Genomic DNA, 20314 nt, shown 5'->3' on the forward strand with positions numbered 1-20314 from the left:
AAAGCACATACTGCCTTCTGAAGAACCCACTCTACCTCTCTTCTCTAGCAGCCCAGGCTGCTGCTCCCCAGTTGGCGCTATAAATGGCTGTAACTATGTCTTTAAAAGGCCTTTCCATTTTTTCCTGTTAGATAGACCAGCTGCTTCAAGATGGTAGGGGACGTGGTAAGACCAGTAGATTCCATGACTGTGTAACACTTTTCAGGCTATGAGTTGAGTTGTTTGGTCAGAAGCAATACTATGTGGAATATCGTGATGGTGGATAAGGCATTCTGTAAGTCCATGGATGGTGGGTTTTACAGAAGCATTATGTTCAGGAGAGGCAAATCCATATGCAGACAGATTAATATCTTTAAACTGTGGTCAAGGGAAGTGTATGTTGATTCTGCATCAAGCGGTACAGGAGAGCCAGGCCCAGCAGCCAGATGAGAACATGGATGCAGATCCATCTAGAATGCATCCATACCATGTTCAGCTCTGGGCCTAGCACTGCCAAGACTCAGAGATGGCTGTATCCTGGGAAAGAACTCTAAGATGGGCTGCACCTAAGCACTCTTCAGATGTCTCTTCAGTTTCTCTGGAGAAACTCTGTGATCACCATTGTCCCTTAGCATAGGAGGCAAACATACTCAATAAGCCAAAACACCACTGAGATAAGGCTGGCAAGATCAGTAGCAATGGCCAGGGGATGACTCTTTGGAATTGAGTCTGAAAGATAGAATAGTAATTCACCAGCAACCAAGGCTAAGATCTGAATGGGAAAGAAATTAAAAATTAAAAAAAAAAATGTCGGAGCTAGTAGGAGAGTGGTGTAGAAGATAAGCCAGTCATAGGGAATTATAGTCCCCGGAAGGGACCTATGCATAGAAAATAACCCTGGAGAAGTAGAGAATCTTGGGTCTTAGTAACAGAGCAGAATCGAATGAAGGAGGGTTATATTCCTCTCTCCAAGTGCATCAACCCAGGCACATGCCCTGGAAATTCAAGGGGAAAGTGAATCTAACTTGCATGGCCAGCCTGAACCCTGGGCCTTGGTGCCAGGGTAGCTGAGGTGGCAGAGTGGGCTACGGACCTGATTCTCCACACTCACTGTGTGTTCTTGCCTTCCAGCTCGCTCGAAGAGCCTGGTGATGGGAGAACAGAGCCGGAGCCCAGGGAGGCCCCCGGTCCCCCACAAGCTGGGCCCTGTACTCAAGGCCGGCTGGCTGAGGAAGCAGAGGAGTATCATGAAGAACTGGCAGCAGCGATGGTTTGTGCTACGAGGGGATCAGCTCTTCTACTACAAAGACAAAGATGAAAGCAAGCCCCAGGTGAGGCATGCAGGTCCTGGGTGCCATGGGTGTTATGCTGGGATAAGGGAGGCTGAGTTCAATGTGTGCGTGGAAGGAAGACCGCTAATCAAGACTCATTCTTAACTAATGTGTGTTCCCATATCACAGCCTGTTTTTCTAAACACATCTCCAACTTCCGATTAATGTTTCCTTTTAATGTTGGTAGGGTGCATCCCTGCCTGGCTTAAGAAATAGTACTTTCCATGTTCGGCTCGGCTTTTTTGTGCGTCCACTAAGGCACACATTCACACATTGCATCCCCATTATCCAAGAAAATGGCTTCTAGACCAATCTACCCTCACCCTGAATTCTGAATCACTCTGCAGCTTTGCCTGATGGATGTCTCTGCCTCAAATGGGAGTCTTCCCTCTGCTGCTGGGGACCTCCTTATCTTGAGAAATACGTAAAATGTCTGTCCTTCCACCAAGAAATGACTAAGTTCACTCACTCAGAGAAACTAGTGGCTTTATCTGTCATATGTAGCCTCATCATAGACAGACGATGTAGATACCAAAACAGAGCTTTCTGCAGAGGACCGTCCAAGAGTCTAGGATTAGGGCAATCCAGAGCTCTGTCACCACGGCCTCTGCGCCTGAGCCCTGAACATCTATTGATCAGCAGTATTTTTGATTATATCTATACTGAACATGTGCACATTTTCTTTTCTTTTTTTGCCATTAACTGGTAGAGAATAAACAATGTATAATAGCTATTTACATTTAGATTGCACAGGTATTATAAGAAACCTATGGATGATTTGATTTCAAATTTTTGAATCAAAGACTACAATGTGAATAAATGTGTCATTTTACAGCAGACCTTTTGATTTATAGAGAGTTCTGAAGCTACCCCTGTAGTTAGTATGAGATAGCCACTATACTTCTTCGGGGAAGGGTACAGATGAGATGGTAGAAACCAGGCCCCAAGCTGTACTCAGTATCAGCACTCTAAGTTGGAAAGGACACTCAGACTTCTTAATTCAGAGTCTGATCACAGAGCCTTGGTAGGCCAGGAGACTGTGAATCTCAGTGGTGCCCACAGTCTCAGAAAGACGGTGTTCCGTGCGAGCAAGATGTGGACCTGGGAGCAGGAGAATGTCAAGTTCACAGTAAGAAAATGATTCTTCACACCTGTATGAAGTCGTCTGAGAATGTGCGAGCTGTCAGTTTGATTCGTTTGTGTCTTTTCCACATCGCCAACACTTCGCTTTAATAGAAATGAGGGCAGGCTTCATGCCACAGCCTGCAGGTAATGTCACAGCCCTGTTAAGGACTTGGTGCCTGCACGTCAAGCGTTCCCATGGTTACCTCCATTTATGGAGAGTAACTCTGCTTCCTATTCTGTGGTAGTTATGTTACCTTGCCTTTCCAAAATATATTTGCACCCAAAATGAAAATGTGTTGCTTAGTGATGTGAATGAGCTTAATCCTCTGAGCTATATACTTTAATAATGGCTACTATGGTGCACTTTACATCAGGACAATTTTACAATAAATATAAATGTACAAATAAACAGAACTGTTTTAGGAAAGTGGCAACATAGGTAACAGCACAAATGGAAACTGGGTAGGACAAAACTCATGAGCGTGGACCAAACTACAGTTAATAGGATGTAGACAGTTCCAGTGCGAATTGGGAAATCCTGGTCTCATTCAGCTTTATAAAAGAGGGAGACGTGTCCTGAGTTCAGTGAAACTGATGAGGACTCCAGAGTCTATGGATCTGAAATGGACCTGAATTTCATCCAGTATGCTAACTAGACAACTTGGGCCAGCCACTTTATCCTTTTTCAACCCTAGGTTTTATTTACAAAATGGGGCCATATTACCTACAAGACAGGAATGAGTTTAGGATTACATAACAGCTCTGTAACAAAGGGTCTGTCTCAGCTCACTGAATCCTGGAGCCGGAACCTGTGTGTTCATAACCTTGCTTTCACCTTCCCCCTGCAGCCCCACTCCTCCCTCTCCCCCAGGGACAGGCCACAGGACCATTTTCCTTCTGGCCTTCTTGACCCATCAGTAGTGTTTCCTAATTGACCTATCCAGGATCAATCATTCTAACATTATAACAAAAATTGCCAGAATGTCTCAGCCATGCGCTGGGCTCCTGCTGTCATCCCCTTCTCTGCATAGCCTGCAATGCTTCCTTCTGGAAACTGAGCATGTGATGCTAAGTGATGCTAGGTGTTGATAGCTAGCTGTGAGGTCACTCCCCTGAGTAAAGATTCCTCTACTCCAAATTCCCCCGTGTGTTCCTTGCAGTGAGCCCTGTAGGAGACAGGCATCCCTACCTCCAGTCAGATGGCTTTAGAGCGTGTCTGTCTTAGAATTCACCATTGCTACCATCTCTTCCAAAACTTGATATCTTCTAATGTGAGCAGCTAATTAAATGGTGGTAACCGCATCCCCCAGTCACTGACCTGGATGCATCAGTTGCCCTTATACCCAAACAGGCCAGACTAGGTCCTTCATCTCTAGGGAGAATGGCACATCTGTGAAATGAGCCACCATGCCCTGACAGACACCAGCCTCTGCTCAAACCTCCTCTTGTGACTCTCTGGGTCTGTTGACACTCCCAGGGAATTGAAACATTATCATACACCAACCACCCTTCCATAACAAACTCTGCTCTGCTATACAGGATCCCAAACTCAAGGCCACTATTAGTCCAATGTGGCATTTAGCTGCTATAGTGTGATCTCAAACTGCTGCCACAGTCAACCCACAGATCTCTACTTAATTTCATGAATTGCATCGTAATAGAATAATTCTCAGTGTCTGGTTCCTGGAAAATATGTTCTGTTCACTGTTCGTAGTGACAGCACGGCCGGGCAGTCAGTACCCCTCGGCAGACAGGCTGCACCAGCTATTATAATTGTCAGAAAAGGGCACATCCAACCGTCTGTGATATTCCCCAGAGCTCAGGAGTCATGATAAGCATCAGTCATAGCCCATGTCTTTACTCTCTCTTAAAGCTTTAATCTCTTCTCCTCTGCCCTTGTAAGGCCAGGGGCCCAACCATAGACAGCATAGACCTGAGACAAGTGGCTTGCCTGATCTCAGACAGAAAAGGCCAGGCAGAGGTGCTTTCCAGAGCCTGATATCTGCTCACATCCTTCCAGCCTTCCCCAGAACATGCTCCGGAGGCTTTCTTGCAGGCAGGCCCTCCAGTTTGTCCAGTGAAGGAGTCTAGGGTTCTATTATTATTCTTTAGAGGGTGTAATTTACTTCTGCTTGAATGTTTTCTCATGGTCTGAAGCTTCTTCACCTTCCTTGGACCATTCATTTCCAGTTCTTGGCGTCTTAGTTAGGTTTTTACTGCTGTGAACAGACACCATGATCAAGAACTCTTATAAGAACAACATTTAATTGGGGCTGGCTTACAGGTTCAGAGGTTCAGTTTATCATCATCAAGGCAGAAGCATGATAGTGTCCAGGCAGGCATGGTGCAGGAGCTGAGAATTCTGCATCTTGTTCCAAAGGCAAACAGGAGACTCCTCAGGCAGCTAGGAGGAGGGTCTCAAAGCCCACGCCCACAGTGGCACACTTCCTCCAACCAGGCCACACAACCTAGGCCACTCCCTGGCCCAAACATACTCAAACCACTACATTTAAGTACTTACTTTAGTTATCTAAGACCTTTAACTGTGAGTTTCTTGGCACTGAGTAGAAATGAACCAGGATGAAAATGGCAAGTATAATCTCCAAAACATAAGAAAACCAGCAACGCTGGTGAAAGAATCCAAAGCCAGTCCCAGGAAAGGAAGAGTGGGTGCTGACTTTTCAGCACTCATAATAAGCAAGAGTAAGCTAGATTTATCTGCCTTGTAAATGCCAGGAAGTTCAGTGAGATTGGGCTTAAAAAACGAGAAGAATAAACAAGCAAAAGAATGGGGAAAATACAGTTACTCTGAACGAAAAAGAAAGCAGGCTGAGCATTTAGAAAAACCAGGCTCTGTGGGGGGAATGCACACTTCAAAATTCCTTCCTAGTTAATGAAAGATAAAGTAAAATCCACCCTTCTGCCGGGCGGTGGTGGCGCACGCCTTTAATCCCAGCACTTGGGAGGCAGAGGCAGGTAGATTTCTGAATTCAAGGCCAGCCTGGTCTACAGACCAGGACAACCAGGGCTACACAGAGAAACCCTGTCTTGAAAAAGAAAATCCAACCTTCTGGGTGAGGGCAACAGGTTTCGAAAATCTAATTTGGCTGTTTCAACTCCCTAAACCTCCCTAAGAAGTTACAAACATGTCTGGTCAGAGTGAAATCGAGGGAGCCTCCCTCTGCTGCTGGAGCAGGCTGGCCAGAAGCAGCTGAGATGGCTGGCTGACCCGGATTCCAGGCAGGGCTAAGGGCAGCACAGGGGCCTCTGGCTTGCAGAGCAGAGCAGTCCTAACAGGCTGGAACGGGCAGCGCTGGAGATGGAGGAAGAGGAACAAAGACCAAGAGCTAGGCTGAGAGTCAACTTCAAAAGTGATCAGAGGGTTGGGGGTGACAGCTCAGTCAGGTACTGTGACAGGAGCATGGGGGAGTTGAGGTCAATGCCCAGCACCACCATAAAAGACAGCACACACCTGGACCCAGGGGCTTGCTAGGCAGCTGAGTCAGAGAGCGAAAGGTTCAATGAAACACTCTTTCTCAAAAACTTTGGTGAAAAGTAATTGAGGAAGGTCTGTTGGGCATCAGCTTCTGACCTGAGCATACGTTCACACTCCTGGACACATGCACATATACACGTGCGCGTATTTGTAAACGTGTACACATGTATAAAACACATGCCCATTAGAACTCCTCAGTGGCACTTATGTGTAAGATCACACACACACATTCAGCCCCTGGGAAAAGGTGGTAGACGGAGCATCACTTCAGACTAAGGATCTGGCTGTAAGTGGAGTACTATGTTCCCCCTCGCCTAAGTATTCACTTCATATTTAGCTTCCAGGCCCTTCAGTTAGAAGCAGACTCTTCCCTGGTCAGAGAGGAAAGTGAAGAACTTTCAGGGCTTGCTAGGGCCATGACCCATGTGGAAGACATGATGCTTTGAGTGAGTAGTAAGCACCTTAGAGGGAAAGGGCTGGATGGCAAATGTAACATGGACAAGAATAGGAAGGAGAGTGGGGAGGAGATGACGAGGAGGAGGAGCAGGAGGAGGAAGAAGAGCAGGAGGAGGAGGAAGAGGAGGAAAAGGAGGAGGAAGAGGAGTCAGGAATAGAAACAGGAAATACCAGGACAATAAATCCCATATTTAAAATTCTTTGCCAGGCTTGAAAACCTTGCTACTCTGGAGGCTAAGGCCAGACTATCTCAAGTTCAAGGCCAGCATGGGCAATTTAGTGAGCCCCCTTTTAAAACTTATAAAAGTAGAAATATGGCTGGGCAGGCCGCTCAGTGGTGAAGCACAGACCGGCATGTGCCAGGCCCTGAGTTCTCCACTAACACATCACAGTAACAGGGAACTGTCTTTTCCATCCTCTGGGAGAGACTGGTATAAACCTGGGAGGCACCGAGAACAAAGCCTCCCGTAAGAAGTCAGAAATAAGGATTCCAACCTGAGACATCCAGGAAGAGGGGAGAAAGAACAGAGGCAAGACAGATAGCCGCTGTCTGCGCAGGCACTCTAGAAAGAAACACTAGATAAGCTTCTCGGCACATGCGTGCACTCAGGATGGCCTGATGACGCAGAAGGCACTAGGATCGGGATGGGCTGATGACGCAGAAGGCACTAGGCGTGTGCAGGAAGCAGGCACGGGGGTAAGGGGACTAGAAAAACAGTCTCGGCCATGCTTGGAATCCTGCAGATAATAATGCCTAAAGCTTTACACCAAGACACAGTACCATAAACATGGCATTTGGAAAGAAAGACAATCAATCCCATTAAAGAGACAGTGGAAAGTGCTGGTTCTGACAGTGGCAGGGAAGGAATGAGTTACTGTCTTGTGGCACTGTGGAGAACAATTTTATTCCTTGAATAACTGCTCTTCGAAGTCAGTAAAATAAAGCCACAGTAATTAATATGGATTTTGAGGATTATAAATAAGTCAAATCAAAGCCACCAGGTAAAGCTTGGGGTAGACCTGGGAATGACCTATGAGGATAATGCCAACTGAGATTTCTGTGTCCAGTTTTGATGTCTCACAGCAGACTGTATTCACGCAATCCACCTCTTTAGTGATTTTTAACTTAACCAAGAGAGAAAACAATGAAATCAAAGGCAAGAACGGAACAGAGCCACAGGCCTAGAGTATTCTTCGGATAATCAGAAAAGGGATGTTAAGAGACTAGACAAGTCACCAGGAGCTACCAAGACTGAGTCTCACGATGACCTCTAAAGAGCAGGCCTTGACCTAACAATGCCAGGTCAGGAACAGGCCATGAACAGTGTGTGTGTGTGTGTGTGTGTGTGTGTGTGTGTGTGTGTGTGTGTGAGCCCATCTCAGGGAGGAGCCTAGAGGACAGAGTGTGAAGCTAGTCTCACGCAGAACAGAAGCAGCAGCTGTTAGCCAGACGTTGGATGTGGCCCAACCTGGGTGCCAGAATCCTGAGCTGGGCCTTCCTTCTGTCTCAGTGTAGGAGAGATCTGCTGTGGTTGAAGGGCTTGCACCCAGCCACTGGGGAAGCCATTTTCAGCTGACAAGTAGGAGCTAGGGGGCACAGATGGGAGGCTCAGAGATGGGAAGCTTTTTTTTTTGGTTGAGAAAAGGGGCCTGGAAATAGCAGAGCAGTGTGGAGCGTGGTGTCTGAGGGACACTAGAGTGCTCAGGCATCTGCAGGCTCTGGCAGGGACAGTTGAGAGGCTCTTTCAAACAGACTGAGTTTCTGTTTTGCCTCTTTTGTTTTCTTTCCTCTTTTTCCAGGATAGTAAGTGTTAGAGGCTGAGCAGCAAGGAGTAGTAGAAAATTGATTTAAAATTTGATTTAATTTAGCATAAAAGCCTGGGATTGACAAGATGGACGAGAAAGAGGCTGCAGTGGAAGTTAGCATTAATACAATCAGAAGTCATCAGGGAAGCCAATAAAAAAGAAAGTGCCAACATGGAACTAAGTCCCACAACAAACAGAGAAGGAGTTCATTTGGGGTTGGCTAACTGCTCCTGGGCATGGGGCCTGCCCTGGAGTGTGGTTGATATTCCCAGTGAAACTCCATTGGAGAAAATTGATTGTCTTTCTTTCCTAGCAGGTATCAATTGCAGACAGTTTCTTTTTCTGTGTTCACTCCCTCTTTTCAGAGTTGGAACCTCATCTGGCTTGAACTTGTTCAGGTTCTGTGTATGCTGCCACCATCTCTGTGGTACATACTCATTTTAAAAGACACAAGAAAAAATGTATCTGAATTTTATAATATTGAATATACATTATGTATGGTAAACTGAGTACATTGTTTAATTGGAATTAAAAGAAATAATTAGGTGGGGAGGAAACCTTATATGGGGGTTGGGTAGGTCAGCCAGTCCCATAACTTGAAAGTTATAAGGAATGTCTCTCACTTTCTGGGACCATCATTTAGCAAGCTTTTCAACCCCAAACAAAGCTCAAGGGGTGGTATTGAGAGCCCCTCCTTCCCACCTTACCTCAGAGAAGGGAGTGTCTCACTTTTAGATGAGGGAGAAATGACATATTGCCTATGATGTTGGGTGCTCCAGTAGCATGTAACAGCTAGGACAACCTCAGTGAGAACTTGGCTTGGAAAGGCGTCCAGCATGACCCAGGGAGGATGCTGTTTGCTTACGTGTACCTAGCTAGCTTTCCTAAGCTCTTCAGGACCACCTGCCTTGGACCACATCAACTAACAATCAGGACAACCCCCTCATACATGCGCATGGAACTGTCTGATCTGGGCAGGTTTTCAACTAAAAGTCTCCTGTCATGTGACTCCTCCAGGCTGTGTCACCTAGACAGTTAAAGTTGACCAAGACACTTGGCCATGGGTGCCTGGTGTCTGAACTTCAGCAAGTCATTTATTAGATATATAGATGATATAGATATAGATATAGATATAGATATAGATATAGATATAGCTTTCTGGACTTGGGCTCATAGCTCATTAGCTCATAATCAGAGAAGACATTTGTTGTGATTTAAATGAAAAAAAATATGTTAGGAGTTGGAGAGATAGTTTCACAGTTAAAGTGCTCACAGCTCTTCCAGAGGATCTGAGTTTGGTTCCCAGCACCCAAATCAAGTGGTTTATACCTGCCTGTAATTCTAGCTCCAAGGGAGCTCTTTGGGCCTCTGTGAGGACACACATTTGGCATACATTCACACACACACACACACACACACACACACACACACATTATCCCCCATAGCTTGAATGTGAACACGTGTTGTCCCCGTTTGGAAGGGTTATTAACCATTAGAAGGTAGAGCCTTGCTACAGTGTGTCATTGGCAGTGAGATTTGAGGGTTTAAAGTCTCACCTGACATCTATGCTTCCTGTGTGTGGATAGAAACTGGGATCAGCCAGCCTCCAGCTCTTGCCACCATACCATACCCTCCTCACGGTGGTAGACTCTCTATCCCTCTGTAACTGTAAGCCAAAATAAACTCTTTCCTCCTTAAGTGAATTGCACCCAATGAAGTCTTAGCAAGTCACCCAGCAGAGAGGGGTCCATGACAGGCAGGGGCCCCCAACCTTGCCTCTGCCATGTTGGTCAATTTGATGGAGAACAGTAAAAGCCAAGCCCTCTGACTGGACCACAGACTAACTCCTCAGCTGTGTTCTGTCCATCTACTCTGTTTTCCCCAGCCCCACACTCTGCAGTCTCCAAGGCTGACCACCTGCATCCTTCCCTTCCCTGGACACATGCCCTGCTCCCTGCAGCAAGTTGGTGACATTTCCCCTCCTCTTGAGTATGGATCTGGGCTTGGGACGAGTTGGTCTCTAAGTGATACTGAATGCATTCCAGTCCCCACCTCTGAGAAGCCAAACTGTGCACAGTCTGGGCAGGGCAGGGCAGAGCAGGGACACTGTGTAGGGAGAGAGCTCCCAGGGCCCTGCTAAATGAGTAAAGCCTTGAGCCTTCTGTCCCAGGCAGCTACCAGCTGTGTGCAGCTGTGTAAATGACCCTAGACCACACCCTGTGGAGCAGAACTGGCCCCTGAGCCCTGCCCAAAACTCATAGTTCATTCTTTTCAAGCCACTAAGTTTTTGGGTGCTTTGTTATGCAGCGGGGAATAACCACAACGGTTTAGAAATAATTATGCCAACTTTCCAAGACCTGCAAGATGTGTAGATCTGCTTCTAGCCAGTTGAGAAAATGGATGTCACATAAAACAAAATAAAAAAGTGCTGGCGCCACAACTGAGAAAATGCCGTGAGTCTAGAACCAACTCTTTGAATCACTGTCCCGGCGTGTGATAGTGACACTGTTGAAAACCAAAGACTTGGGTAATGAATTTGCAGAGCTGCGAGGGACATCTCTGGCAGCTGGCATTGACAAGCTGGGTTCATGGAAAATTGTTAAGTTAAAATGGAAAGACCTAGCTTTGGTTTAAAACAGCTGTTTGATCCCACAAAATAGAGTGATCTAATTAAGACTAGTTAAAAACATATGCCAAGAGTAGGGGTTGATTCCTGTAATCCCAGTCCTTGGGAAACTGAGATTGGAGGATCATGAATTCAAGAGCAGTCTGAGATATGTACTGTACTCTGTCTTTAAATACATATACACATATATACATATATTTAATATATTTAATTAGATAAATATATTTATATGTACATATTAATATATTTAAATATATATAAAGACAAAGTATGGTAAATATTTAAATAGAAATATATATAGAGAGAGCATAGATATTGTATACTTATGTATTATAATATATTATATTTTTAAATATTTATATTATATGTAAATGCTATATATGATATAAATATTATAAACATATATTGTATAATAATATAATATAAATATATAAATTATAAAAGTATATAAGTAACTATATTATGTAATATACTATATAAAATTTATATATATACATATATACACATATATGTGTGTGTATATGTATGTATTTAGGGACTGGAGAGATGACTCAGTGGTTAAGAAAGCTTGATGCTGTAGTAAAAGTCGAGAATTTGGTTCTTAGAACTCACAATGGGCAGCTAACAACTGCTTGACTTTCCAATTCTAGGCTATCAGACACCCTCTTCTCACCTCTAAGGGTGCTTGCTCACATGTGATATACACTCACACACCCATACGTATTTTTAAAAAGTCGAATGAAGCAGAATTAAGGGTTTAATTAACTGAAGGCTCAGTAGAAACTAATAGTGAGATATGTTGTGTGTGTGTGTGGGGGGGGAAGCTAATGAGACCCTTGAGTCCTATTACAAAATGCACATAAATTATGATATTGGGGAGGGGGAGCCCTGCTGAGCTCAGCCATTCTCAGACCTGGTCTACCTGGAGGAAGATAGAGTCGCCTCAAACACTGCATGTTCAGTACGGCATCCATGAAGATGAGGTATGTGAACTCCTGTGAGTCAGAAAAAAACCTCAGTATATCACCTAAGGCAAGGAAATCCTGGGACCAGCTCTATATAAGGCATTCAGCCTCATGCAAAATAATGAACCAACTTGCCCTTCATGACTGCTTTGTTCCTATGGTGTGGCAGACGGGAACAGGTGAACTCTGGCCCCCGGGCTGATGACACATAGCTTGGAGGGGGGTTAAACAGAGATCATCCCTAAAGGCCTTTCTGGCTCTCAAAGTCAAAGGTGAGTGTGGGCCATTTAACGCACAGGAATGAAATCCTGGACTCACCTAAACCAGAGGGATTCTCCAAAGCCACACACTGTATGAGTCAAAACTGAGGCCAGAAGAGAAGCTGGCAAGCTCTGTGGTCTGTCCAGAGCAGGCACTTTCCCAGAATTCCAATTGTTGGTGCTCATCATGTTCTTCAGTTGCCATCTTGTGCAGAGAATCTGAGCCCTGGGGTTCATGCCAGGCCTGATGAACATCTCCAAGGAGACACAATTAATAGTGGACACAGTAGGGGCCTTGGAGCCTGCAGCTCCCGTAAGTCATAATTGTTCAGATCTCCTCCCCCCTGCTGCTGTGTCCATCCACAGCACATGAACAAGTTAGCAATGTCCTCCCAAGCAAAACAGTTCTACCGCAGACCCGCACGTTGGTTTAGCTATGCTCAAAAGGAGTACAGTGGAGCTTGAAGGAGAGGCACGGAAGCATCCATAGCAGGCCCTCCTGCCATTCAGCAGTGACAGAGACACAGACATGACCTTGAGTTAATTGGCTGCTGATAGGCTCTGTTAGTATGGCAGAGGAAAATTAGACTGTACATCCCCTCTTGCTTAAAATGCCCTTGGAGACAGCTCCAAATGTCTCTTTTGTGAGAAATTACTAGACTCTTATAAAAAGAGAAGTATCAATTATTTAGCTCTAAGTCTGAGGATTCATGTTCTCTTTATGGGATTCTTAGATGTTTGCAGCCATTTGAGGACCATAAGTTCTGCTGTTATAGATATCAAAATCCAAATTCTGATCAAACAAGTTAAATAAAAAAAAGCTGTATTTACTAAAATCAAAATGGCAACCCCAGCAGCTCACTTTTAAACAAATCTCAATTAGAACAATTTCCCTGCCTGAAGCATGTTAAGAAAAAAAATCATAAATGAAGTTGCCTTAAAACTTGTCTTATACCTTCCTGGAGCTCTAGAGGTGACAGTGGGCTAGCTGGGAACATATTAATTATAATTATATAATTAAAAATATTTACAATCATTATATTAATAATTATATGAGAATATGCTTCCAATCCTCTAGGGAAAGGAAACTATCACTACTCAGCCTTGTCATCTAAAACTGACCTCAGAGCAATGTTCAAGGCTAGCCTGGGCTACATCACAAGAGCATCTCAAGCAAAACCAATGCCCAGCTTTCACGTTTCCTCCAATGTCCCTGATCATTCATTTATGAAGTGAGCTCCTCTTGGTCTACTAATTTAATTCAGCACAGAGCTTCCAGTCTGAACGCCTCCTTCTTACAGCTGATCAATTATTTGGCTTTAAGGTGAACCCAGTTAAGCTACAGTAATAGCTGGAAGGCTGTCTGGTAAATTGTGAGCTTTGTCAATTACTGGGCAGAAAAATGGATTGAATGGCATTGGGGCAGCAGGAAAGTGTATCTTAGTCATTGCTTAGCTGAACATAACTTACTTTGCATTGGTGTTCAGTCATTCTTGCTCCTTAATGCGTTGGTAGATTACTGAACTCTAGTTCAGCATAATGTGGGTGATTGGAGGTGGCTTCTGTCAAACTGATGCCTTCTCTTGGCTGCCAAGAAGCAAGTCCATTTTCTAAAGAGACTGCAGTGTTTGCAAAAGTTAGAGAAGAGGTCTGTCTGCCCTAGCAAAACGTAGCAGGTACTCTGCGGCCAACTCAGCAAGTCAGGATGGTAGAGCCGGGCAGGTCAGTATACAAGTATTTATACTGTGTGTCTCTTCATTGATAATGCAGTAGTCTCCCCTCCCAGCAGTACCATATACCCCAGGGCATCTGCACTGCTGTCGGACGTTCCAGAAACAATGTGGGATCAAAACAATGTCCAGCCGAGGAAGGATCGCACTCACTTCTGGGGTGGGGTGGGGATTCCACTCAACTGAGACCCTAAGGTATATTCTGAGCAGAAACAAAGTTCTTAATCAATATGTTCCAGCACCCATCTGGACTCTGGGTAACAATGGGATGCCATCCAGACATCCCATATCAGCCAACAGGATTGCCCTCAAAGCAGTCTGCTCCTTATAGAGTCAATTGGATACTTTGTGTCCCTGAAACAAAATGTCAGCCATCAATAACTTAAGAGAGAAAGGATTTACTTGGGTTCAGCATTCGAGACTCCCATCTATGGACATTGGTTCTGTTGCTTCCAGGAGCATAGTGAGGGATAATATTGTGACAGGGACAGCAGGACTATGTGGCAGAGGCTGCTCACCTCATGGCAAGCAGAAAGGAGAGGGGGGGGGGAAGGGACAAGCATTAAGGTTTCCAAGGCTCACTTCATGACCTTGTTTCAGCTAGGCCTACTGTGTACCACTTCCCAAAATGATGTCAGTTTCTGGAGACCAAGAGTTTAACACCTAAACCTTTGGTGGGGGACACTTCAAATCCACACCATGCTGCAGAGTGGGAGGGAAGCAACTGGGAAATGCCCTGCAACCCATAGCGTATGGTAAGAACCGTGGAGTGGAAGAGCAGGCCAGGGGTCTACTGTCATCCTTGTGAGTAATGGAGACGCTGTGTCCCCATGTGCATGTGAGTCATGAGGGGGGACAAAGGCAGAAGAGCACTACCATAGGCTCCCAGCTCTGGTCACAAATCCAACATGTTGACCCTAAAGAATTTAGTGTAAAGTTCAGGGACAGAAGTTAACTCTGATGTCCACCTGAGATCCATGTCAGAAAACATTCTGGAAATGTGTAGATGACTAGGAAAAAGCCACTCAGTTCCGGATAAGCCCAGAGCTGATGCTGGAGGATGCTGGTTGTCTCTGGACTCAGCTGCCTTAACTGTGGTGTTGCCACCATACACCATGGAAAGGAAGAGGGACTAGGCTGAGCTGGGTTCCCTAGCACCTCCTCTGGAAATACTCCCACCTTATCCAGTGATCCCAGAAGAAAGCTGAGCCATGTTCCTACTCTTAGGACCTCCTGCTGCCTTGGCTAGGCCTCTCAAAGGCTGGCTGATTGGTGAGGGGACAGGAATTGTGTTTTTCAGGTGTGTCTCTGACTAACCTGTCTGCTGAATAATACAGTAGTCTCCCTCCTAACAGCTCCATCCACCCGAGGGCATCAGCATTGCAATAGGTCAGAAAGGCATCACATCGCCTTGGACCTATGGTAGCCCTTACCAAATTCTTTTCATTTTACCAATCCAAAATCTCAGGTAACCACCTGGGACACTACAGACCACTGAAGATGGATCCCAGAGCCCACACCCTGTGCTATCCTGCAGACCATCAGAACCAAACATAGGTCTATTGGCTTTGTCCCCATTAGTTATTTCAAATAGATGGACCAGCCTCCTGTTACTTTTTACTTCCCAATATCCAGAAGAGTAAAATAATTATCAGTAGATCTCTCCCCCTTACTACAGAGGATACATTCTAAAACCCACATGAGTGCCTGAATCTATAGATAGTTTAAAACCCACATATACCAGGCTTTATCATATATATATATATATATATATATATATATATATATATATATATATATTATATATGTGTGTGTGTGTGTGTGTGTGTATAGTTTGATTTATAAATGAAACATTGAAATAGGTTAATAACAATGGAAAACAAAGTCGAATAGTTAAAATATCATTCTGTAATGTAATTTTGCACTTGAGACCATTATTAAGTAAGAGTTTCTTGAGACCAGCTACTGTGTATACTAGTCAGCTTCGGAACTAAGCCACTGATAGCTACCAGCAGCTGGTTGGTTTCTATCAACTTGGCTCAAATCTATCTATATCTATATCATCTATATCTATAGCATATATGTATATGTATATATATATCCAGAATATATTTGGATATGGGCAAGTCTTCCAGGTATTGCTGGAGTTAATGACTGAAGTGGGAGGGATAGTGAACACCAGTAAGCAGTGGTCTTCAATGGCCTCTGCTTCAGTTCATAATTCCAGGTTCCTGCCTGGAGCTCTAGTCTTGAGTTCCATCAGTGACGGGTTGGTATGGAAGCGTAAGAGAAATAAGCTCTTTGCTCCCCAAGTTGCTATTGGCCATGTAGTCATGGTCATGCCATAATAGACACTCTAAGTCAGACAGGTGGGTAGAATACCCTGCAGTCATATGCTAAAAGAAGACATTATTCACAGGCTGTGTGGCACAGAACAGGAAAACTTGAGATTCCATCAAACTATTAAACTTAAAAGCACGCAGTTTAAAATGTTTGTTTCTGGAATGTTCCACTTCATATTTTTCAGACTATGGTTGGCCAAATGTGACCGAAGCTGCAGAAAATAAAATGCTGTGTGTGTGTGTGGGGGGGGAGGGGTACTATGGTTGTTTTTAAGCTTTACCAGTATAGAAACACAGTACTTAGTAGTGCTACTGTTTATGTGTGTGTGTGTGTGTGTGTATGGTTTGTGTGTGTGTGTGTGTGTGTGTGTACGAGTAAGTAGTTCAAGACAAAATCAATATTTATTTTCTCAAAAGAGTATCTCATTAGTTAAAATAACCAACACTAACCTCCTCTGAGATCATCTGCTAAACATACCAAAAGTTTACCTTTCCATGGAGCAACATCAGCTGGGGCTGGGGATCAGCTGGGGCTGGGGATCAGCTGGGGCTGGGGATCAGCTGGGGNTGGGGATCAGCTGGGGCTGGGGATCAGCTGGGGCTGGGGATCAGCTAGGGTTGGGAATCAGCTGGGGCTGGGGATCAGCTGGGGCTGGGAATCAGCTGGGGCTGGGGATCAGCTGGGGCTGGGGATCAGTTGGGGCTGGGGATCAGCTGGGGCTGGGGATCAGCTGGGGCTGGGGCTTGGCTTCAGTGATCTCTGTGTCCTCCCAGGTTGGCCCAGCAGGGAAAGAAGAGAGAGAAAGAGAGAAGGTCACGTGCATGTTTGAAAGGGCCAGACCTGTTAGTGTTGTCGTCGATACATCCCAGGACCACTAGCAGTTGGTGTCCCCACCCTCAGACCTCCCAGTAACAGCAGTCGGTAGAGATTTGAAGGCACTAGAACCTTCTACTATTCAATAGCATGCCCTTTTGTCTCTCCACCTCCTGCTGAAGCAGCATAAAATTAATCCATTCCTGGATTAGTCCTGCTCATCATCCTAACTCGGGCTGCCACGAAGGCAGGACATTAGAACTTAGCTCTGGCCCCATACAGACTCTTCCCAACATGAAACAGCATCTTACTTCAGGGACAAGGCAACAGGCATTAGAATGCCCTCATAGTCACAGGCCGAGGGAGGAGGGGGAAATCCCAGGGCGCCAGTTGTGACCATTGGTACAGCATCATCCACAGCGAGTGGAACGCCCTCATCTGCAGGAATTCCCCCAGAGTGACTTGGAGTGAGTCAGGGTACACAGTTTGGGGAATCTGGCTTAGAGTTCAGTCTTGTCACATGAATAATTGCAGAATAAGCCAGGACATTCCCATCTTGGAAAGGGCACCTCTTAGGGCTTTGGGAGAGACTATTAGCTTTGAGATCTGAGTGTCCTTTAAGGTTCTACCAATGCCCCATGCCTAGACTCACCCATCATTCTCAGATGGATTTTTCAACGGTTCATAACTGGCCTGGATGGCCTTGGAGGTGAGCAGCTGGGGAATTATGACGTGTGGGAACCCAAAACCCTATGTCCGCTGAATAGTCTGTTCTTAGGACCCTGATCCTAAGGCACACTCCAACCCAGCTCAACCCCAACCCAGCTCGAAGATTTTCTAGAGAAAATAGAAGAAGCCCTAAGACATAGTGGGAAATAGTGTTTCCTGAGCCAGTCTAGGTATGCAATTTAAGAGAACACCCGGTGTCCATGTTGAAAACTGTCAGGACAGAGTGTTAGCAAAGGCAGACAACGGAGTCACCCCCACTCCTCAGAGAGGTGAGCTCCTTGCCCAAGCACTCATTTGTCTCTGCCCTTCACTGTGCCTGTGTGCGTCTCTACACTGCAGAGGGCCACGGCTCTTGGCCACAGACCTGGATGATAAGAGGGGAGGCTGCTTCCCTACTTGGCAATGAGATTCCTTCGGGTTTTTATTATTTATGTCAAGTTCGGAGAGATCTGGTTCCTGGCTAGGTGTCAGATGGCTAAAACTTTTGAAGATGGATCTGAGGCCCCATCAGAATTGCGCCAGATAAGACGTCTGACTGGTTGCTCTTTAAAACCTGCCAGACCCCGCCTGCGGGGAGCTTATCGTTCATGTCTTTAGAAAGACTTCAGAAGCACTCTCTTCACACAGTCAAGGTGAAAAGTGAAGACTTCCCAGAAAGCCCCCCTGTGCTAAGTCTGGGCTGAGTTCGAGTTGCAAAGACTTCAATCCTAAGGCAAACCCCAGCATCCAGGCAGGATGAGGAGTTGCCACGCCCTAGGCCCTGCAGAGGGTCTTAAATTTTAAAGAAGGACTCTGTCCTTGCCATCTCAGACTCCCCAGATCTGTATCTTACCTTAGTTCATGACACGTGAAGTACACTAATGGGGAGACCCATAGGACTAGCCTCATGTTTGAAGGTCAGAGAGCCAGGCCTGAGCCTATGGAGCTACTGTCTAAGTCCCGTGTAAAGCACAATAACACAACATCACAAACCTCATAATAGTTTTCTATTTCTAAAACATGTTTCGCCTCCACATGTGTCTGTGCACTGTATGTGTACATTGCCTAAAGATGCCAGAAGAGGGGACTGGAGTTACAGACGGCCGCAGGTGCTAGGAATCAACATTCATCCTCTGGAAGAGCAGCTGGTGTGCTCTTAACTGCTGAGCTGTCCCCACACCTCCCCAATAGCAGTTCTTCAATGTTGTGTGTGCGTGTGTGTGTGTGTGTGTGTGTGTGTGTGTGTGTATTCTGAGTCCTACAGCATTGGATCATAAGCAAACTTGCCCATGTGACGTACTAATAGAAACAATACTCTCTAGATGCTGGACCCAGAGCTGTCCAAGAGTTAGCTCATGAAACCCTTAAAACAGCCCCCACATTACTGAGTTGGAAACTGGGACTCTGTGGGTGACACAGGTATTAACTGAAGGCCCAATGTGACTCCAAAGCCCCAGTTATAAGAGTATACAGTACTATCTTTTCTTGAGAGGTCTTGGGCACCTGAACAGCCAAGCTCCATCCCGGACCCTCAGAGTACCCCCTCCCATTAAATACCCAGAGGTGTCTAGAGGGAGATGCCAATAAACATTCTACAGAGAAGGAAATGCTAGGCCAGCTTTGTCCCAGAGCTTAATATCACTAAGCAGCAGGCCAGTATTGAGATAAAACCTTGTAGGTTTCCGTGAGTCCCATCTCAGATGCCATCGTCGTTTGTCTTCCACAAGTGTGTTACATCCTGAGTATGACACAGTTGGCTACAGACAGGCAAGCAGAGCTCTGCCCCATGCAGACTCTGGTCGAAGGAGGTGAAGGGGAATTACCACTTGTTTTCAGTCTGCAGAGAGCTGAGAGGCCTCCACACTAACTTCACAGATGAAGGGGCTATCGCTCTCTGCTGAGAAGTGATGGATGACATTCCAGACTGCAGACAGGATGCTCCCGACACATAGAGGGAGACATGCAGTGCGTGGGTGATCGAAGACAAATGCCAACAGCCCATTACTCAGACCTGAACAGCACTTCACAAATTATCTAACTGCCTTCTTTTGAACTTTCGTATTAATTAAATGTTCTTATCTGGAGGCAAACATTACAGGGCAGGACATACAAAGCATCTCTCCACTCCCTCTCAGGGTATAAGAATCCTGTGCCCTTCCTGAATACTGTTGACCCTCCATATTTGAAGGCTGTGCATTCACCTGACTGTAGGTTAAAAACATTGGAGAAGACAGATGATTATGTCTGTATGAACATGTAGAGCCTTTGTCTTTGTTTGTCTTCATTCTCCAAACAGTATTATATGGCAACTGTTTACATAGCATTTCTACTATGTTGAGTTTTATAGGGGATGTGGAAACAGTTTAGTGTATAAAGGAAGATGTCCGTCTGTCTTACAAATCCTACAGTGTGAAAATCCATTTATACCGTGTCTGTGAGCCTCGTGCTCCTTTCTTTAAAAGCAATGGATTCCCATTCAGGAAGGCTCCACATTTTAATCACTTCCCAGAAGCCCGCCTTTCATAATGCTGATGTTTGGGATACTAGGTTCCAACATAGGGATTTTGGGGTAACTCAACACTCAGACCATTACACGTATTTATTATGCTACAAATTTCTTTTCTTTTCCTTCCTTCCTTCCTTCCTTCCTTCCTTCCTTCCTTCCTTCCTTCCTTC

The 20314-nt window shown here is 45.4% G+C and overlaps 1 protein-coding gene across 3 annotated transcripts in view; it reads left to right on the top strand.

The window, feature by feature from the left end:
• The window catches only part of Arhgap22 (Rho GTPase activating protein 22), a 154031-nt gene that overhangs the window by 52333 nt on the left and 81384 nt on the right, over window positions 1-20314 (top strand). For all 3 annotated transcript variants that reach the window (XM_029469369.1, XM_029469368.1, XM_029469370.1), the window contains one exon: window positions 1111-1310. In XM_029469369.1, coding sequence (XP_029325229.1) covers window positions 1111-1310 — 200 coding nt within the window. The remainder of the gene's footprint in view (window positions 1-1110; window positions 1311-20314) is intronic.

This window comes from Mus caroli, chromosome 14 (assembly GCF_900094665.2).
Source record: "Mus caroli chromosome 14, CAROLI_EIJ_v1.1, whole genome shotgun sequence".
NCBI lineage: Eukaryota > Metazoa > Chordata > Mammalia > Rodentia > Muridae > Mus > Mus caroli.